The 19,979-nt window shown below is 53.5% G+C and overlaps 4 protein-coding genes across 4 annotated transcripts; all 4 read right to left on the reverse strand.

The window, feature by feature from the left end:
• Positions 1–163: 163 nt before the first annotated feature.
• Positions 164–6,434, reverse strand: HD553DRAFT_304696 (glucanotransferase domain of glycogen debranching enzyme-domain-containing protein). Its single transcript, XM_046179048.1, has 14 exons — positions 5,809–6,434; positions 5,556–5,722; positions 4,873–5,477; positions 3,750–4,800; positions 3,247–3,685; positions 3,087–3,183; positions 2,759–2,997; positions 2,395–2,696; positions 1,991–2,327; positions 1,781–1,934; positions 1,223–1,714; positions 943–1,139; positions 458–869; positions 164–369 (listed from the first exon to the last, which is right to left on the reverse strand). The coding sequence occupies exons 1-14, from the start codon at positions 6,112–6,114 to the stop codon at positions 284–286; spliced, it is 4,884 nt and encodes a 1,627-aa protein (XP_046039786.1). The 5' UTR covers positions 6,115–6,434; the 3' UTR covers positions 164–283.
• Positions 6,435–6,545: 111 nt separating this feature from the next.
• On the reverse strand, positions 6,546–9,305 carry HD553DRAFT_347725 (uncharacterized protein). The gene is made up of 5 exons (XM_046183318.1): positions 8,790–9,305; positions 8,582–8,723; positions 8,111–8,512; positions 7,923–8,049; positions 6,546–7,851 (listed from the first exon to the last, which is right to left on the reverse strand). Exons 1-5 carry the CDS (start codon positions 9,008–9,010, stop codon positions 7,016–7,018), a joined length of 1,728 nt encoding a protein of 575 aa, XP_046039787.1. The 5' UTR covers positions 9,011–9,305; the 3' UTR covers positions 6,546–7,015.
• A 219-nt stretch (positions 9,306–9,524) lies between these two features.
• Positions 9,525–13,103, reverse strand: HD553DRAFT_304702 (general substrate transporter). Its single transcript, XM_046179049.1, has 23 exons — positions 12,851–13,103; positions 12,739–12,785; positions 12,620–12,645; positions 12,486–12,544; positions 12,356–12,417; positions 12,154–12,266; positions 12,064–12,079; positions 11,947–11,964; positions 11,840–11,880; positions 11,708–11,773; positions 11,608–11,634; positions 11,474–11,541; positions 11,250–11,406; positions 11,084–11,184; positions 10,841–11,017; positions 10,683–10,775; positions 10,599–10,619; positions 10,501–10,510; positions 10,358–10,430; positions 10,248–10,292; positions 10,178–10,183; positions 10,019–10,095; positions 9,525–9,954 (listed from the first exon to the last, which is right to left on the reverse strand). Exons 1-23 carry the CDS (start codon positions 12,898–12,900, stop codon positions 9,757–9,759), a joined length of 1,551 nt encoding a protein of 516 aa, XP_046039788.1. The 5' UTR covers positions 12,901–13,103; the 3' UTR covers positions 9,525–9,756.
• A 5,372-nt stretch (positions 13,104–18,475) lies between these two features.
• HD553DRAFT_304703 (uncharacterized protein) lies at positions 18,476–19,888 on the reverse strand. The gene is made up of 3 exons (XM_046179050.1): positions 19,656–19,888; positions 19,007–19,304; positions 18,476–18,865 (listed from the first exon to the last, which is right to left on the reverse strand). The coding sequence occupies exons 1-3, from the start codon at positions 19,813–19,815 to the stop codon at positions 18,760–18,762; spliced, it is 564 nt and encodes a 187-aa protein (XP_046039789.1). The 5' UTR covers positions 19,816–19,888; the 3' UTR covers positions 18,476–18,759.
• Between the last annotated feature and the right edge of the window lie 91 nt (positions 19,889–19,979).

Genomic DNA, 19,979 nt, shown 5'->3' on the forward strand with positions numbered 1-19,979 from the left:
GGAGGCAGGGGGCGTTTGGGGTATATGGAGAAGGGAGGGCCTAACGTAAAAAGATGATGTCACTCCTGGTACACTGACCCCGCTTGCGCTAATAACAGATCGCAAGGGGGGGAAGCGCTTCTCTTGGCTCTGCATGGACCCGCGGGGTAAGGAGTCATCAAAGTCGCAGCAATCCTTACGGTCAATCGAATATCTAACATGTATAAAAGGGTCCCAAAAACAAGAGAAATTATATAGATCACAAACATGACACACTCCGTCCACCTCTATGACGACGGCTTTTCTATTGCTGGTTCTGCTTGGTGTAAATGTAATGAAGCGTATCGAGCATCTTGCTCGAACTCCATGCTTGAGTCTCACAACTGTCGGCTATGGATCAAAGTAGCAAGCAAGTAGAAGGGTCAGTGAGGTCCAGCTCGAGTCTCGCGAGATCACGCTCGGTTGGCTAGCAACGTACCACAGTAAGCGCCGTGATCATTCTGGAGCTCGGGAAGACCTCTCCACTTGTCGGTCGAGATGTATTTGCGGTGGTTCAACAACCATTCGGAGATATGATGCAGAGTCAACTGGAAGTCCTGCTTGCCATCCCCGGCGAGCTGATCAAAGTGCAACCACGCCAACGCAAAGTCGCCCGAAGGCCAGAGCCATGCCGGACCTTGGTGATAGTTCCAACCCTTGGCGATCGCCTGATCGTCCGAATCGTTCGAGTTGTGGTAATCACCTCGGTAAGCGGAATCGGCCGGGTCGAGCGTCCTCATCCCCAGGGGGGCCTTCAAGTGCTTGTCGGCCAGTTTGAGCGCGATCATGGCCCTCTCCGGGGTAAACAGCTCGGGGGCGTTGTTCATGGCGATGGGGAAGTTGGATCGGAACTGATAGGAGAGGGGGGGGGGGGGGTCAGTCGCTTCGCAAAATACAGATCCAACGGGCTACACCGCGACTCACCTGGTAATCAGACCATTCCCTGTCCTTGGGAGTACCGTAGACGTCCTTGTAGATACCTCGTCGGTTGACCATGCCGGGGTTAATGTCGAACGAGGCGTCCTCTTCCGGGTTCTCGGGAACCCAGTAACACCTCTCAAAGTTGGCTTGAAGAAGATCCGCCCACTCCTTGTAAGTGATGCTCTTCTTCTGGCCTTCGACTGCGATGTCACAAACGAACAGAAACGATGATCAGCATTCAATTCCCTTTCCGAACTCCTTTGCGTGTCTTGCGTTCACTCACTGGTGACATCGACGCCCTTGAAGGGGAACAAGCCCTTCTTGACCAACCCATCCACCCAGGTCAGGGTGCTCTTCAACAACCCGGTAATTTCGATCGGAGCACCATCTCGAGGAGTAGCGGGCAAACCCTTGTTACCAGCCTTGTCCGAGGATCCCATCTTGTCTTGCCAGGTACCACAGTTGTACCTGTTTCCACCAAAGATGATACCGGTCTTCCAGTCAACCCAAATCTTTTGGTCGAATCCTTCGTCCCTCATGTCCATATCCAAATTAGGACCAGCGTTGTACTCTCGGAACTCGATACCCTCGGCGTGACGCTGCAAAATCTCCTGGACCAGCTCGGCCACGGTGCTGGAGTAGGCGTAAGCCTTCTCGTCGTCCCAAGCGACCCAAGAGTCGTCTGCCGGGAACCTCCGCTTGACGCTGTCCTTCAAAATCGCCTCGCCGTTCGGGCACATTTTGGTGTAGTCCTGGATGTTTTGACAGAACCACCCTGTAAAACAGATCGGGCGATCAGTATTATGCAGATGACGAACGCCGTCCAGACTTCTCAACTCACAAGGACCGTCTCGGCAGTTGTATCGCGGGTTGCGGCATGAATCGAGCAAGTTGGGGATGAGACCATGTTTCAGGGTGGAACCAAAGGCCAGAATGTGGTCTCGAGCGGCTCCAAAGTCGCCCGTAGTGAGGAACAGACCACGAAGCGAGATGAACTGACGTAAGAAGAGATCAGCACCCTGTACTTGTCTAAAGGACTAGCCCTACTCACCACATCACGTCCCCAGCATCGCGCCCAACCAGCGGAGAAGTGAGGTAGACCGGCAGCGAGAGAAGGCACTGGCTTTGACGGATCAATCGAGGCGGTGTTGACCTGACCGTACATCTGGACGGCACAGAGCGCCAGGTCATGGGTGAATGAGGTTCCGGAGGCCACAAAGTCGGAACACTGCTCAATGACCGATTGACGAGCGGCCTTGTAAGCCTCGGAAACGACCATGCTAAAGTACTTGGGGCGGAGGAAGGGGGCTATCGATCGTTCGATAAAGTCGAAACGCTCCTTCAACCAATTGGCCGGCTTTGCGAGACCAGGGAAGGTGTCGGTTTGCCTAGCAAGCACAAAGAGGATTGGCCACTGCTATTTGCCAAGGACTCGACCGGTATCGAAGAACTCACTTTTCAAGTCGGTTGACGATATAATGCATAGCCCAAGGTCCCTGTCGCAAGTGAGCGCACAAGGGGTGTCCAAGATCGTTGTGCTCCATGATATGACGAAGATGAGACATCCACCCTTCGAGACCACAGTAAGGCATCGGGCCCAGACCGGGAATGTCGTAAACACCATCGCCGCCGGTGGCATCCTTCTCCTCACCATCAGCTCGGTGCAATACGACGTTCAGCTCGACACGGTTGAGGTCGGCAAAGGCCGCGATGGCGCCTTCGATGATGGTCTGATCGAGATCGCTCTTGATGTCGTCCTGCATTAATGGTCCCAGTCAGCGAGTGATGTCTGGGGGAACGTATTGCATACTGAGCTCACCTTCATCTCGGTCTGGAAGAGCAAGATTGAACCCGGTTCGAACTGGTTGGGAACAACAACCTCGGCAAACGATCCGTTCTCGTCAGAGCCAGCGCGGACTTCGCACTCGGTAATCTCGACGAGCTCCGAAGGAATACTCTTGAACGTCTGGTCGCTCTCATTGAATTGATCAGGGTGGGTCTGCAACGAGGCACCGCAAAGGAACTTGACGTCTTGTCGGCTGAGCTTGAAAGGTGCGACTGTCACGGAAAAAGATCATCAAGACATCGCCATGTTCAGCCCAGGTCGATTTAGAGGAACAGCAGGATGTAAATCAAGTGATACTTACTGTTACCACGTCCCGAAGCACCCTTGTTGAAAGCAGTGTGCGCCACCAAAAGGTACCCCTTATGCGAAGAAGGGTGAACACGGTGCATGACGATGTACTAACAGTCTCGATCCAAGTCAACATAATGAAGGCCACATCAGCGGAACATCGCCCGACTCACGTCGTTCTCTTGGTGTACATGGCCCTCGACGTAGCCACCAGTGGCCAGCTCACGGTGCAAGCTGTTGAGGACGCGCTTGACCCTTCCGATACCGTTCTCCTGGTCGGCCGTGCTAACCTCATACTTGCGGTTGTCAGAAACCAGGTTAAGAAGCTTAGGGTACAAGTCGTCGAATCCCTTGGTGGAACCGATCGCCGCCGAAGTAAAGGTGACGAGCGCTCCTGTGGGCAGGGCGTCTTCGGCGGTCCGCTTGTCGGCCGGGGTCTCGTTGTCGTGGGTGACGTCGTAGAAGAATGCGTGCGGCTTGGAACCGGTGAGCGGGGTAACGGTCGCTTGACGGATAGCGCCCTTGCCGACGGGAGAGACAAAGTCCTCTTTGCTGGAAAGACAGGCACCGCTCATCGATCCGATAGCCTTGGTAACTCCAAACTCGTACAGGCTGTGCAAGCATATCGTCACAGTCAGTCATCGAAAATCCGACGAAACAATCGCGGTCTACTCACAGCCCGGAAAAGTCTTTAGGGCTACCTCCATTGTAAGCCTCTCGGACGAGACTGTTAATCCCGATCTGCGAGACAAACTTCAAGTCCATCTCCTGGCTCCCGGTGAAAAGCTCGGCCATAACGTAGAGGTTCGGGTTGACGGCTCGTGCAGCGTCGATCATGTGTACACCGACGGCGAGCGGGGTCGAGTGGCAGTTGTCCAGCCTGAAACCATCAAACAGCTCGGCCAACAACTGGCAGTACGAGGTGATGTGGTCCCACAACCAAGGGTTGTCCTCCTTGCTCTTGCCGTATCGAAGCTTAACACAGTCGCCCCAAGCAATGACCTCTCGTCGGACGTAAGCCTTGCCCGGGTACTCGGCAAAGTTGCTCAGGGGGTCGGCCGCCCAGATCCATCCGTTGTTAGCTAGCGAGAGTGCCTCTTTGGGGAACTTGGACGTCTTGGATGATTCCGGGACATGTGTAAAGTAGTTTTCGATCAAGGGCGAGCTAGCCGAGATCTCTCCCAATCGAGGACCGTGGGCGTCGAGTCGGGTGTACTTGAGTCGATCGATAATGTTGGCCTTGGCGGCCTTTGCATCGTCGTTGGCCTCGGCGTACAGATCGACATTGAGGATATCGGCAATCTTGCCCCACGTCTCGGAGGCGTCGGCGTTGGGTCGAGCGGCCTTGACGAACCCGGCGGCGACGGCAGGGTCGGCCTTGGTGATGAATCTTCCACCGTAAGATCGGTATCCAGTAAGGACATCGTTCCTCTTGACGATTTCTACCAACTCGCCATCACTCTTTCCGCTGACGTCTTCCCCCTTCCACTCCTTGGGGCTAGCAGACCCGACAGCCTTTTTCTCGGCCTCGACATTGAGCACGTAGAACTGCCACAACTTCAGGTCTTCGATCACCTTTTGTACGGCCTCGCCGATCCGGTCGAGGTCGCCCTGCGATTCGAGCTTGGTGGGCAAGCCGAGCGAGGCGAGTTTTCCGGACAGTTCGATCATCGCCGTATCGAGCTCCCAGGCGGGAGTCAAGTGGGGCGAATTGGCCGGCGAGAAACCTACATATAAATCGCGTTCGGTTGTTAGCAATAGCTTTGTCATTTTCACTCCGCCACGCCTTATCGACTAACCAGACTCGGGGTGTTCCTCCAACCAAGGCGAATTGTTGGCAGTGTGGTTCAACACGACATCGGTCAAACTCCCCAACCCGTATTTTTCCTTGGCCATGTTCAACGCTTCTTGCACCTGCTTAACCCCACCATCCTTGTCCCCGTCCTTGCCTCCCTTCAACAGAGCCTCGTCGATCGTCATCTGGTCGTAAATCGAGTAAGGGCTCCCAGAAGATCCTCGGGACTGCAAAGGGGTGTAGTGGATGAAATTATAGCCCCTCCTGGCGGCCTCCTCGAAATGCGCATCCCACTCGTTCAACGGTCCTTGCCATTTAGCAATGATCGACAGCATGGCGATCGAATCCAAGGGCAAGTTTTCTGTCTTTTCCGGAGCGTCGACCTTGCCGAGCTTGGTATCGTGCAGCAAGGCGTTGGGCTTGTTCAGAAGCGATTCGCCCTCGAACAACGACGATCGGATGGGAAGGGTGATGATCGGGTCGACGTTGAAGTAACCTTTCCGGCTCTGTACGCGTTTACTGGAAGCATTGGCGGAGTAGGTCTCGTCGTACTCGATGTAGTAGCAGAACGCTCCAGGAGCAGAGATGGGTAGGTCGACCTTGATAGGCCTGTTTCGAGGGAGTGACACGGGTAAGCAACGGGCCTCTACTTCAGACGAAAGAGATCTGTATGCGCGACCGACTCACTTGGTCACATCTCCAGGCAACTTCCTCTCCTTCCAGACACCTCGCTCAAAGGCGCCACCGTCGATAGGGAAATCCGACTTGAGCACTCCATTCCGAGTGCCGACCGAACCGGGAGACAATGAGATCCTTAGGATGTACGGGGTGGTTGGGGGAGGTAGCCGGATGTACTAAAATCGATCGAATCAAGCTCACATAAGACATCTGTAACTACAGCGGAATTCCGGCTGGCTAGAAGGCAGAGAGTAGGACTCACACTCCTAGCATCGTTAGGCCCACCATCGTCCTCCAAGGGGAGCTCCCAGATCTGGACCTCTTCCTGCTGTTGTCCCTCGGCAGAAAAGTAAGCGATCGCCTCATCTGCCGGGGTCCTAGGCGTTCGAGGAGTTTTGCCCGACCCGCTGGTATTGCCGGTGAACGGGGTCGAAGCGGGGAGAGAGATCTCGGTAGGTCGGGAGGAAGAGCTCGATTTCGAGATGGAATGCGAATCCGAGGACCCGCCAGTGACGCTAGGGAGAGCGTTGGCTACAGCCTGAGCGGCCTTCTTGATAGTTCCTGCCATGTTTGAGGTTGATCGTTCTCGATGCAAGCTTGTATCCAGCGAATGAAGGGTAAGTTTCGAGCTGTTGATGACGGTAACGATCCGGTCTAGTTGCTGATGATCTGCTTGAGAGTAAGCGCGGAAAGATGAAAGTGGGCAGAGAGAGCGAGTGTGTGTTTGAGAAAGAAGGAGCGAGAGGAAGAGGGTGTGTGTGCAAGAGGATTCGCTTTACCCTTTCACAATCCGAAGAAGTGATATGGGTGTGTGTTGTATCAAGGATTTACGTTGACCCCTTTGTGACTTTGCGAAGTGCTGTCCTCTCCCCCCGCGGGTCCCTCTCCCTCAGCAACATTCATCAACCTTTCGGTCAACGTCGCCCAAACCGGATTCTGATCCCGCGAGTGAGCCATCGACGTCGTGGCGTTTACCTTTTGCCTGTCATCCAACCGAAGACGTGGGGAAGGCAAGACATCGCGATCATCGTCAGTACCGCTGGAACGCTCAGCCGCCCCCCTGCGCCTTGCAATAGTTGCACACGGGATCGTCACTTGCACTCGTGAACATGGTCCGTAGATTTCCGAACGGTAACATTTCAGTCAGACGTGCGATAGACATTGGTATTTCATTTCAGTCTACGTCTACGTTGCAGCAATTCGCGAGAGCAGGGAGAGTGGGTCCGATAGTGAACGTATGGTATCGTCGGTCTTGTATTTGGGGACCGGGCGATGGTTGGTTTTAGTTTGTGTGGGTGGCTGTTTGTTGTAGCCGTCGTGCTTGATCGTCGTTATAAAGAAGAGAAAAAGAGCCATATTCGCTGGCGGATCTCGAGAAGACACGAGGGGTGTCTATTCCTCCCTCCTGCTCCGAGCCGTCGTCGCATCTACCGTAAAAGAACACAAAAGACAAGTCCTCGAACAAGCGCCTAGGCCGCCGCAGCGACCAGGGGTGCTACGTCGCCGATCTTGTCTGCCCGCGAGACATCCTCCAAGCTCGTCATCGAAGCCATCGACCCGTGGCCACCTCCCGTCTTTCGTAGTCGGGGTGCACTCCTGATGATCTTGAACTCTTCGCTAGGAGGGATGGCCAGTGTAAACTTGTCGGGTACGTAACACCCAGGCTGGTGCTTGGGCTTTTCCTTCTTCGGCAGGTCTTGCAGGAAGTCGACGTCGCTCAACTCTCCGTCAGATAGTCGGCCAGAAGAGTACGAGGCAAGCGATGCGACGTCCTCGTTGGAAGAAAAGGCCGAGTTGGCAGACGAGCCCGAGAGCGATCGCTCCCTGACCTTTTGCTTCAAGTGCTCGACCTCCATACCACCCTCGAGGCATCCGACTCGCATCATGGCCAACAAGTTTTGCGCAGCGTGACTGTGGTCGTAGACACCTCCGTAGAAAGCGGTCGTGGCGTCCTTGCCGATAAACTTCTTGAGAGCGTGCTGACCACCGGGGTGGTCGTCCATGAACGACGAGACGTCGTGGATGAACCCGTGGACGGCGATCAAAGCTCTGTTCTTGGACTCGTCGACAAAGTCGTCCCAGCTGACGACCGGCAAGTGGTTCGAGTCGGTGGGCCATTCGATGACCTCACCGGCCTGCGCAAGCTTCTGCAACTGCATGGTGTAGATTCCCTTCTTGATCTCGTTGTCTGGGAACTTTTTCAAGTGCGAAGCAAGACCGAGCAACTGCGCGGTGGCAATAAACCACTTGGTGGGGTCGTACTGGTTCCACTTGATGGCGTTACGGTAGTCCATGGGGAATTGGTCTATAGGTGATGACGTGATTCAGGTCAGCTTCAGGATATCCAACGTCCTCGTTGCAGGATCCGGTACTCACGGTGGAAGTTGTGGTATCCCTCGCCGATAGTAACCAAAGCGGTGATGAAATGGTCACGAGGGGTGTGCTTGTCGTCGAAAGTGTGCTCTCCGAGCCAATGAGCCAACGAGTTGACACAGAAGGTGGACTACAGATGTAATTGCTGTCAGTCGAGTAAAGCAACAACACGTATGAGATCAACTACTCACGTGGTGAACAAACAACAACCTGGCAGCACCGGCAAAGAAGAAACCTCCCTTCCAGTCGCCCCAACCGAGACCGGCAACACCCATGGGGAAGAACAATCCCATGACCAACAGAAGCGACAAGTAGTTGTTGTGCTGCCACCTGACGACCTTGCTTCGGGTCAAGTCGGAAATGTCGGCGACACCAATCTTGGTCCTAGGCTTGAAGATCATCCAACCGACGTGTGCCCACCAGAACCCTTCGTGGGCCGAGTAAGGGTCGAGGCTGGTGTCGGTGTAACGGTGGTGTGCTCGGTGACCTCGGGACCACCATTTGATGGAACCCTGGACGGCTCCGGCTCCCGCACAGGCGAGGATGTATTCGAGAGGACGCGAAGCGGTGTAAGATCGGTGAGCCCACAGTCGCTACAAGAGGATGAACAGCGTGAGCAGACCGACGACATGGAAGGTGGATGACTGTGCAGAAATACTCACGTGGTATCCGGCGGTGATTCCGAGACCGGTGACAAAGTAGTACACGACCGACCAGATGGCGGTGTACGTGTTCCATTTGACGTTGAACAGACCGTAAATGGTCAAGGCGGGGGTGACGGTCAAGGCCAAGAAGGACACCCATCTGAAAGCAGACAGGGAGCACGTCAGTGTGTCGACTCCGAGACGTCGAGTCGTTCCCAAAACTCACTGGATATTCTTGTGCCAGTTGGCCATCGTAACAGGAGGCAGACGCTTCTGGGTCTCGATCGTCCTGGTAACATAGTTGTCGGGGACGTCGAGATCCGAAGGGATGTCCGTAGGCTCAAGAGGCTTTACGCCGAGCTTGGTCTCACTCTTCTCCTCCTGAGGGATGGGGACGGGATTGGTAGGCGCCTTTCGGTGCATGGCTGCGAAAGCAGTGTCGGCCATCTTGACAGATGTGTTGGTGGTGATGGCAAGTGAAGATTCGATAAGGGGTGGGTGGATGGGGGGACTGTGCGTGTGATAAGATTTTCTTGATGGATACTAGTTCGTGGATAGGAGGGTGAGGTTGATGAAGGGGGATTACGGGGAAAAGACGATCAAGTAGTTTCCTTGAAAAGAGAAGGAGAGGACGACGGGATGAGATTCGCCACGGTTATCCTGGAGTGGTCGACGAGATTATAAGGGCGAGGGTAGGTCAGGAAGCGATGGTCGTGTGGGGAGGTGAGAATTGCGAGAGAGAGATCGCGAGAGCGAGTGGAGCCAAGTGCGACCGAGGCAGGTTGGGGGCAGGGGAAGAGACCGGGTGAGATCGCCGGATGAAATTTCCCCCAAAGTTCGGAAGAGAAAGGAGGCGGAAAGTGCCGGCATTTTACGTTAGAAATCGCTTTCTGGGTCGGACGATCATCACGTGATTCGGATCATTTCCCCAACGACAGGGAGACACCGGTTACTCGGGACTCGACGCGTCATGCGCGTCATCGGGATCATCGGCCATCGGGCGGGTTCGGCCGATGGCATTTCGCGTTTCAGGTTCTTCGCTTCGACGATGTTCTGGCGGACTCCGCGCTTAGCAAATTTTGCGTCAAGACCTCGATCGATTGTACATTCACATACTACAAGAACACTAAAGCCTTTCTGCATGACAAACCCCCTTGGAAACCAACCCTAATTTGCTAGATTTTGCGACATCTCTAGTGCAACCTGTTGACATCGTGAGTCTCCTCGTGAGAAAGCTCGCCCTTGAGTTCGTTCTTTTCGTCCACAGGAGTCGAGGGTTGCTCCAAGGCGGACTCGGTATCCCCACGGGTTCCCTGTTTCCAGTCGTAGTTGGAGAAAGGCACGATCAACGGGCTCTCCTTGAAGAGACGATCCATAGATTCGAGGGTTCGCTGTTGGTATAGAGGGCAATTGTCAGACTGGACGACTGCTTCAGACGCAAAGCGAGGCACTCACGCCGGCGGTTTCCGGGAAGAACAGCCAGATTACGAGAGCGTTTGAAAATCCACAGACGCTGAAGACGATGTAGTACTCTACGCCAGAATGGGTGCGTAACCGGTTAGCACGTAGATCGGGCGGATCGCCAGTAAACCACGAGTCATCTCTTGTACGCACTCCAGTCTACGCGGAAAGAGACAAGTCAGCGCAAGATCCCGGTCACGAGTTCGGGGAATCGACTGCTCACCGATTGCTTTGAATACCTCGGGACTGATTTGTCCAATCATGAAATCTGGTAGATAGTACGCAAGAGGTTAGGTAGCGTCTTGCAGTACTTTGTCGTTGCTGAAGACCTACTGGCAATCCAACAGGACATCGAGGTCAACGCGGTAGCTTTGGCGCGAATCGCAGTGTTCATAATTTCGACGGGCTATTGGCGCGGATAGAGTCAGCATGCGAGTCCTGGGTAGCGGAATCCTCCCCGTCAACGATCAACGTACGTAGGCCCACCTGCGGCGCGTGTGAAAAAAAAAGGCATAATAACAAGGTTAGGGCACTTTACCCTAGGATGGCGATAGGAGGCGAATTCGCTACGTACGAGAGAGGCCCAATACATGCACTGTGAGGTTAGGAGAGAGTCAGGTCAGGTCGTAAGTCCGCCTTGACTGAGTCTGCCACTGACCTGAAGAAAACGTTGAAAATCCACGTCATCGCGACAAATGCATAACCATCGCTCTTAGTGCCGTTCCCGTTGGCAAACTTGGCCTGAATGATACTGTCAAACGACGGTTGTCCAGTGTCAGTCGGGCTTTGTCCAGGTCCTCTCGGCGATGCACTCACGTGGCTCCGATGAAGGTGCATCCTGAGCCGATGTTACCGATGATCATTGGCCATCGTCGTCCCGTCTTATCGATCCAGATGACACACGCAGCCTGCGCGAAGAGCGCTAAGACACTGTTGATCGATTGAAGCAGGAAAGTGGTGTTGGGCTTGAAACCGACTCCAGAGAAGACACGGCTGTTGAGATAGTAAACTGTGTCAGCGATGCGAGTTGTGCAGGGGTATAATGACGGCTAGACTTACGCAGAGTAGTATTGCAATACGGAGACACCGGTCATCTGAACGGAAAACTGAAGCGTGACTCCGAGCATGACCTTCCGAAGGTTGGTTCGGTCTCCGAAGATCTAACCAGGTTGTGAGGGATGAGCACGGGAATCGAGAGATCTGTATGTCTGTTCGACCAACGAACCTGCCTCCAAGCGCTCTCGGCGTTGGCTTCCTCCCTGACCTTGAGGCGCATCTCCTTGAATTCCTCTTGAACGAACGCGTCGTTTTCGTTACCACGCGCATGGAGTCGAGCGAGGGTGGTCAAAGACTCTTCTTCTCTGCCGACGATCATCAACCAGCTGGGAGTAGACATTGGCGTTAGATCAAATCCTTGATTGATACATCCCCGCAGTTTGTCAGACTCACCGAGGAGATTCGGGAAGCAAGAAGATCATGCCAGCCAGGGGGATCGCAGGCAGCAATTGGAAGGCCAGCTACGATCCAGCAAACGAGGTTCAGCGGTCCTCGAGGGGTGAAGACGTTTGTAGAACCAAACTCACCGGCAAACGCCACTGCAAAGCAGTACCCTAAAGGATGTAGTAAGATCGGTCATGGTCAATTTGAACCGGCTTCAACGGGATCGACTGCTGATCAACTCACCCAACTAGTCTCGGTGGTAGCATAACCAATCCAACCGGCAATAAAAGCACCGATACCCAAGAAGAACTGTATGAAGGCGATTCGGTCAGTACAGCGTTCAACGGTGTCTCCGTGGAGGACTACTGCACCTACTTGTTGCAAGGTGGTCAAGCGTCCTCGGATGGAAGGATGGGCTGTAAAAAACGATATCGTCAGTTTATCCATTTGGCTTTGATGAGACTCTCGACAAGGTAGCTTACCGATCTCCGACTGATAAACTGATGTTCAACAACGGTCGCGCGAGAATGCACAAGCGAGACGGGGCAGGCGGGGTCAGTAATCAAGCGCACTGTCTCCAAGATGAGAAACAATCCTACGAGGGGCGAGCAAGGACTGCAGCAAGAATTCGTATCAGACGATCGACCTCACGGTAAAGGCAGCAGGCTGGATTATCAGGTCAGGCTTACCAACATCCCGATCGACAGTCCGGCGAAGAATCGACCTGCCAGCATCATCTCCCTGTTGGAAGCTGCGGTCTGCAGGATCCCTCCGAGCAGAAAGATGATAGCTCCGACGAAGACTACGCTCATGTAAGAATGGGGGGCAATGACGGGGGAAGACGTCAGCTCTGGGCATTCATCAGAGTGTAATCCGAAACGAGGGACTTACTGGCCATTCGACGGGAAAACTTATCGGCGATCAATGAGGCGGGGATACATCCACAGAACGCTCTGTCATCACGAAATCCGGTCAGTCTACGCTCGCATTACAAGTCAGTCGCCGGATCCGCATGACTTACCCAAGAGTAAGGGATGAAACGATGAATCCTTCAAAGGTGGGGTTCGGGTTATCGGTGACCTGTAAGTCCAGTCCGAGTTGAAGTCAGATGTTTGGCTCAGCACGCCCTCAGTTACGCTCAAGCGAACTACTTACCCTCAAGAAGTCTGGAGCGGGCAAGACTGTAATACAGATAGAAGCAGCTGGTTTAGCACCACGGTCTCCCGAAATGTGAAACGCGCAAACGCCAACCCGTCCCGCGCGTCAAGACTCACCAGCGGCGATGACACCGAGATCGTAACCGAAAAGGATCGAACCAAGGCTAGAATAGCAGCAAATGAAGGGTTAGGCTCGAAGCCAATATGAGAGACAGGAGTGACTGCTCACGCTGCGAAACAACCGCATAGAAAGGTGTAGGCTTTGGGCGAGAGAGGCATGGTTGTAGCTGTTGTTGCGCTGTTGTGACTTCTTCTTCCACAAGATTAGTTCCGGCTGATCTGTTGTCAGCGGTGACAGACTGGATTACAGACAGGACGTCTGGGGTATTATGAGGGGCACCAGATCATCCTTAATATATGCATGCCTGGAACACGCCCTGTGGACCGTTACGATCAGCAAGGACCTTTCCGGTCTGATCTCGGCATATATCGAGCGGAGAATATGGAACACGGAGTATCGAGATCATTGTGCAGGCTACAGATGGCAAGACCCGAAGGGAAAGTGTATGATTGTGGCGGAGGACTTGCGGCTCAGGCAACCAAGGATTTTACAACATGGCCCTTGGCTAAGACAGGTATACTCCCCGCATTCGGACCTAGAAAAGACCGGAACGCAGGGCTATCAGGTGAGCGGGAAATATGCCATCGAGCCCGTTGTCCGGCATTCTTCTGTCGAAGTGTGTGCGCCCAGCAGACTGTGAACTGTAAATCGTTGCAAGACTGTCCCATGCCCATACCCATCGTCCACCATGGGTGCGTTTACGACGTCTACGATCCGTAAAAAGCGTCAGATTTCGAGCCTAATATTTAAATTCGACGGGCCTACGTCGTCGTTTTTGCGGCCACAATTCTCGCTAGCGTTTTCTTAGTCGTTCCTGTGGCTTGAAAAACGTGTAAAATCTGTCGTCCGAAATCTGACCAAAAACGAGCGGATTTTGCATCAGATTTTGAATATTACGTTACGGCGGGTACAGAGGTTCGGTCTTCCTGGGTCGGCTAGTAAATTGGCTGGTGAAGTTGGAATGTTTGAACTATCTACCTGTCTCGCGAAGGTACAAGAACACGAACGATTTATTAGCAATATGTCGAATACACCCCACCAAAACACGCAGTCGACTTACCAAACGTACGCTGGCTACCCCTTCGTTACTGACGTTCTTAGAACGTACGATGTAGGCTATAGTAGATCGTCAGCGACGCCGACGTCGATGGCGGGAACGTACGGCACGCAAACTCACCTCTCGCCGTCGAACACGCAATCCTCCCGAACACCCTCGATAGCACCGTCTTCCCAGTTCGATGAGCGAGGATTCAGAGTACCTGAGGCCCCCCAGCCAATCAGGGAACAGTCGTGGTCGATGACGCCGTTTGCTGATCAGCAGCGTCGGTCGATGTCGATGATGTCCTCGATATCTTCAGTGTCGAACGCGTTCGCGCGAGGTGACGATCGAGCCGGTCGACCTTCCGAATCAAACTCGACAGTACCAAGGACTCGCTCCCGTAGTCCTACGTCAACGTCAGGTAGTCAGCCGAGCCAGGAAGGTGGTAAACGGAGGAAGGGGGGGAGTCGCTCTGCGAACTGCGTTTGGGACGAGGAAGACGACCGTATTATCGTAGACGTTCTGCTCGAAGCTAAACGGTTGGGGGAGGTGGCCGATAATTCGTTTAAGTCCGCCGTGTATCAGAGGGCGGCTGATCAGTGTAATAAGAGGCTGTCGAAGGGTTCCGAGAAGACTGCGTTGAAGATAGGCGAACACTATCGTTATGTAAGTATTTGATCAAATATAGAGGCTCGAAGACTTACGTTTGCCTCTCGCTAGCTCAAAAACCACTTCTACCAGCCGATGTCGGAGTTGGCAGAGATATCAGGCTTTGGCTGGGACCCTGAGGAGGAGTGTATAACAGCGCCAGACGATGCGTGGCGAAAACTAAAGGAGAAGGGAGTAAGTAGATGTATGTCGACGTCGATAAGTCGACCTTCGAATATGCCCCTCCTTGTGTGCTGAGACCTCTCGCGTACCGTTTTTGCTTCCGCACAACTTCGTCCCTCCGTGTCGATAATGCGATGTGGTTCTCGATCAATCTTCACCGTCGAATAGCTGACAAGTCCGAGGCACGCTAACCTATATAAACTAAGGGGCGTGAAGTGGGAGCTCTACCCTGACTTTCATGAGCTTTGCAACGGCCGTCTGGCCACTGGTCGGTCAGTAACACGCCCTCAAAGGAAGGACCGCAACCAACGATCAGAAAATGAAGAAGAGGAGGACGATTTCGACGATATCGACGTTCCCCGTGGTAGCGACAGCCAATCAACGATTGGGTAAGTCTAGCTTCGGGATATGATAGTGGGGTACTTATACTATGTCGTGTGAAGTGCTTCGCCGCTCCCGACAACGCCAACACCGACAAAATCGACATCAAATTCGACATCAACTCCGGCTCGACGGAGGCGACCTAAATCGAGTCGTTCAAGCGACGAGAGCTCGCTGAGCGCTATACATCAAGACCTAGGCAAGATTCTTAGGGGAAACCCTCAAGCGGCTGCCCAAGATGTGATGGAGAGGGCTCAAGCGGCTTGCAAACGCCTCTCGCTCGACGAAGACGACACGTTCCTATATTTGAACTGGCTGATCGAACATCGAGAGAAGGTCACGATGATTCAGGCCTTACCCGACAAATTCCTGGAACGCCATATAACTAGCACGCTAGCGAAGGAAGACGGAAGGGTTCAAACAAGCGGAACGGGCGAATAAATGACCTCATCGCGGTGGGTGAAGATTTGACGATTTTCACGAAATAAATCGATATACGTAAATCGAATACTGACATCACCTACGACGTCGTCGTCGACTCTCTCGTTCTAGTTCCTCGACATACCCCTCCCACATCGTATCCGCCATAGCTCTACGCCGTCGCTCCGCAGCAGCCGTCTCTTCCCTCGTCGTCATTCTCTCGCCGTCGCTATCGCTATCGCTATCGCTATCACCCTCGTTCCTCCGCCGTCGACGTCGACCTACTACAACGACCTCTCCGTTCTCGTCTAAGGCCTCGTCAATCAGGTCGTCGCCACCGTTTGACGCTACGTAATTGTGTAGTACGCAGCAGACGTAGATGATCTGGATCTGTGTTTCGAGGGGGTAGAACGTTCCGGTGACGAGGACCTAGTACGGCGACAGCACGAGGGGGATGTACGTCAGCGAGAACGTTCGTTGTAGTCTTATAAGGTCGGTTCTAGATGAATAGGTCGGAACATACGGGATACCGCTTCTTAACGACACCGAAGACCCTCTCGACGACGTTACGGAGGGACGAGTGACGTCGATTGTATAGCTCGAGCGGTGTTTGCGGCCTACGACGTGACGTGGATACTGGTTCGGCTGCTGGTCGGTAAGAACAAGGCCTGTACTCACCGTAAGTTCGAACGAGACCACTCTTGTAAGTGGTATCGCACCCCCCGAAACGGTATTACTAGGTTCGATCGAGAGGGGTATCCAGCGTCGCCGAGGTACCAATATCCATCCGGTATTACTAGATCCTCTTCGACGGCCCTGTTGTACACCTTAGCGTCGTGAGCAGATCCTTCCCAGCCAGCTAGAACGTAGGTGAAACGTCCAGCGAAGTCGACGCAGCCGAGAACGTTGGTCGTTATGTCCCCCTTACGATTTCGAAACGGAGGTTGATCGATCGTCGGAACGGTGACCTTGATGTGTGTACCGTCTATAGCACCGAGACAACGTTCCGTAAGAGGCAGATATCGCATGTCCTGGTACTGTTCGAGGTTCCGGTCGATAGTGGCGGGCGTCGGCTGCTGAACGTAGCGATAGTAGAACGTAGGGTCGAACATAGCGTCGAGGACTTCATGAATCGTGCTATCGTCTATATGTCGGCGGATTCTTGTCTCGTGGCCAAGTATTACGACCAGACTACTTACTAGCTGGCCGTACGCAAGCTCAGTTGAAAGATAGACCGTAGTTCTCGCATATGAGCACCATGTCGTAACATCCATAACGTTACCGCTATCTTTACTTTCGCCGGGAGGTGTCGAGTCGACGAGACAAGCTGTAGGTCCTCTAGTTCTCTCGATAGACGTCGGAACGTTTCGGGCGATAGACCTATAGCGTCCCAGCACCGTTCTGGGTGACCTCGTTCCCACGAATGAACCTTCTCGACGGCTGTAAGTCGATCTACAAGAATCGGCCGTTCGTAGAGTCGAGGTCGATAGATTTGTCGCCAGAGATCGAGATATCGGGCGAAAACGTTCGCTGCTTCTCTGACATCGTCTTCATAACGTTCTTGATCGTCCTGGCTATCGTCTGACATCTTATAGGGCGTATAGAATAGAAATTGACGAAGTTACGAGTCGTTGATGATGTCGTCGACACCTCGATCTAGAGGTCGACATGTACGCTCGAAGGTGATCGAGAAGTCTCAGCTCAAAATCGTACGAAAGTGAAATTGACGAGAGAAACGGCGTAAAATGTGCCAGATTTTGGTATTTTGCGCCATTCCACGCTTACAGCCACGCACGCTAACAAATCCGGAAAGACGCAAAATCGTACGAGGATTCGTAAACGCACCCATGCATATGGCCATACGAGGCGCAAGGAACGGACAACGGAAGGAACCTAATTTGCTGCGCCGGAGATGGTTGGCGCGGTCCGGGCAGATTGATCGCCGCGCTCTCCCGCTCGGTAGTCTTGGGCGTTTCCTTGGCGATTGCTTCCCGTCAAATCTCACGCAGAGGATGAGAGACAGTGTCGGTGGCAGGTGACCGGCGAGTATGAACACAAACAAAGAGGCTTCGCACCCATGCTGTATTGTCGTCCATAGTTCTTCCCGAATATACACCGTTTGCTTTCACTGCAGTGACAAGAGGATTTTGCAGCGGACAGAGGGGACCTATGAATGTCCGCGAGCAGCGATACGCGCATAGAGGGTGGCTACATGGCTTGTGTCCAAGGTATGTCGCTAACAACCTGTACATAGCAACCTATTAGACGCGAAAGCTCTCATGGGTACCTCCCGTTCAACGTGTAATCTGAACCGAAGCAGCTGTTAATTCACCTGGAGCAATGCGCATGCTCAAGACCACTCACGTCGCTGGCCCGGGCTAGGGATAGGTCTTTCTTTCGTCATGGAGGGGAAGTAAGGGGACGCTCTTACTTTTTGCAGCGTTGCCGCCAGACTTTGCTGTATTTTTTCTTCCCCGGTCATCGTGTGGGTTATGCCAAAGGAGTGGTGTATTCTCTGGGATTCGTGTGATTGAGTTTGGTCTCGATAATGACTGGGCGAGCTCGAAGTCGAGGGTATTCTATCGAGTCTGTCGAATACTACATCAATTTAGGCCTTTTCTTCTCTTTAGCCTATTGCGTTGTCCCGTCGAGTTGCACTTGAGTGCTGCAACGTCACTAATAACAAGGCAGACTTTAAATATCACAATAGGCGTTCCACATCGTGCTCATTTCATTTGGATCTCTGATGGAAAATAAGAGTTTTGGCACATTGGCGGGCCTTTCTGGCGGTAACAACTATGCCTTCGATGACTTTGGCTTTGAATTGTACCTTATACTTGAGGTCAGGCGAGAACGGCTTATCGCACGAGCCTGCTTACCACGAAGGCGATGGAGCTAGTGTTTTCATCGATACTTGTGCTAAACAGTTGTTCGTTCGCATTTCTGCCGGACGTTTAGTAATCGATCGACTGTCCAGGAATCATGCCAGTGGAATGCCAAACCTTGAGCGTGGGGATGATGGGAGTACAATACTCTGCACAGGCCAGGAGAGATGTCCCGCATCCCCATGCTCTCTGACTTTTCCTCTTTCTAGCCACTCGTCTCGCCAACCCACTGCTAGCAGGCTGATCGTTGTCGCTTTTCTTCATATATCGTCCATCGACCCAAATCAAAAGTTACATGCACGTCCACTCCGTCCATTCATGCGTTCATCCAGCCCCGACTCCCACTGTAGATCCAGATCGTCTGCCCCTCCAGCTGTAAGCCCGGATCCAAGCTCCAGCGTGACCAATCGACCGGGCGACAGAGGTGAAAGTCGACCTGCCCGGCTTCTATCATCTACCGTCTATTGTCGGATTTCGGGAAGGGCGGGATCGTTCTTGACGACCAGATCCGAGAGGTTGACGTCGTCTCCGACGGGTCGACGATGAGGCGGGAGGGTGTCAAAGTAACTGTCCGATTCAACGTCCGAGGTCGAGATCGTTCGCGAGCAAAGAACAAAGAGGGCGCGGGGACATCAGCTTTCGAGTCTTGTACCAGACGAGCACGTGGCTAAAACCGGAAAAGGGGAAGACAGGGAGAGAGGAACTCACGCCGGGTTCTTCATCCTGTAAACCCTCGGCCTCTCGGCCTCTTGGAACAACAACCTATCCTCGGCGCTCCTGACCGTCTGCTCCAGATGCTTGGCGTTCCTCCTCTTCCACTCCTCTGCCGGGGTGGTGATCCGGGCGAGGAGCTTGGAGAGGTAAGGGAGATCTTCGGCGGGTTGGTTGTAAGTGGAGGAAGAGGAGGGGGAGGTAGGGGTGCTTGGGGGAGTAGGGAGGAAGGAGTAGGCGAGGTAGGAGAGGGTCCCTGCGATAAGGGTGTTTCGCCAGGTGGGGTTCATGAAGCCTGTAAGAACAAGTGCGGGTGTAGAGCGTCAGTGAGAGCTACCGTAAAGGTGATCGATTGGTTGGAATCCATCTTGTAGAAAGATCTAGATAGATGAAGGGTAGCGCGGTCCATTGAGAAGAGGATGACCATATCGTGTTGTTGACACGACCAAATATCATGGCTCAACATGGCTCAAGAGCAATGATGCCAAGCCTGACGACTCTTGCAAGTCTTGCTTCATCCGCTTGATGACGTTCCCCAAGTTCGTTCCTCATCCTTTCTGCAACCGATTCCTGTTGCGTGCGTACTCCCTCCATCCTAGAACGCCTTCCCGCTTAAAGAAAAGAAATTGGTCTACACTCTACTCACTCTCTTTGGTGTAGACGTTTGGGTCCTCGGCCTGAGCTCCATGTCCGTGAGCGTCATGTCCAGCAGCACCTCGGACGGGCGAGCTGGTCACCAAGGTCCTCCTCGCTTGTTGTCGTACGGCAGCAACAGCGGGCCTGGCTGAGAGGATCGTCCGGTTCATTTTGTGGGGGGGTCTAATGGTGTGAATTGAACAAGGTAGACGTGACGGTCGAGCTGTATAGACGAGGTAGAGGTACTGAACGACATGTAAACCGAGATCGTCATTGGACAAGGTCGAGGTCGAGAGTGAGATGTTCCAGTTTTAAGGCGAGGGCGGGGGGCGAC

The sequence above is a fragment of the Filobasidium floriforme genome (assembly GCF_021052385.1).
Source record: "Filobasidium floriforme strain CBS 6241 chromosome Unknown HD553scaffold_2, whole genome shotgun sequence".
NCBI classification, from domain to species: domain Eukaryota; kingdom Fungi; phylum Basidiomycota; class Tremellomycetes; order Filobasidiales; family Filobasidiaceae; genus Filobasidium; species Filobasidium floriforme.

Coding starts and splice junctions, on each gene's coding strand:
- HD553DRAFT_304696 (XM_046179048.1), bottom strand. CDS start 6,114: ATGGCAGGAACTATCAAGAAGGCCGCTCAGGCTGTAGCCAACGCTCTC. Junction 5,478..5,555: donor TTGCCTGGAGATGTGACCAA/GTGAGTCGGTCG, acceptor CCCTCGAAACAG/GCCTATCAAGGTCGACCTAC. Junction 2,328..2,394: donor ATCGTCAACCGACTTGAAAA/GTGAGTTCTTCG, acceptor TGTGCTTGCTAG/GCAAACCGACACCTTCCCTG.
- HD553DRAFT_347725 (XM_046183318.1), bottom strand. CDS start 9,010: ATGGCCGACACTGCTTTCGCAGCCATGCACCGAAAGGCGCCTACCAAT. Junction 8,724..8,789: donor AACTGGCACAAGAATATCCA/GTGAGTTTTGGG, acceptor GTCTGCTTTCAG/ATGGGTGTCCTTCTTGGCCT. Junction 8,050..8,110: donor GGTTGTTGTTTGTTCACCAC/GTGAGTAGTTGA, acceptor TTACATCTGTAG/TCCACCTTCTGTGTCAACTC.
- HD553DRAFT_304703 (XM_046179050.1), bottom strand. CDS start 19,815: ATGAACCGGACGATCCTCTCAGCCAGGCCCGCTGTTGCTGCCGTACGA. Junction 19,305..19,655: donor AAACGTCTACACCAAAGAGA/GTGAGTAGAGTG, acceptor TTGTTCTTACAG/GCTTCATGAACCCCACCTGG. Junction 18,866..19,006: donor TACAGGATGAAGAACCCGGC/GTGAGTTCCTCT, acceptor TGAATCGGACAG/TTACTTTGACACCCTCCCGC.
- HD553DRAFT_304702 (XM_046179049.1), bottom strand. CDS start 12,900: ATGCCTCTCTCGCCCAAAGCCTACACCTTTCTATGCGGTTGTTTCGCA. Junction 12,545..12,619: donor CCGCTCCAGACTTCTTGAGG/GTAAGTAGTTCG, acceptor CTGGACTTACAG/GTCACCGATAACCCGAACCC. Junction 12,418..12,485: donor GTTTCATCCCTTACTCTTGG/GTAAGTCATGCG, acceptor TCGTGATGACAG/AGCGTTCTGTGGATGTATCC.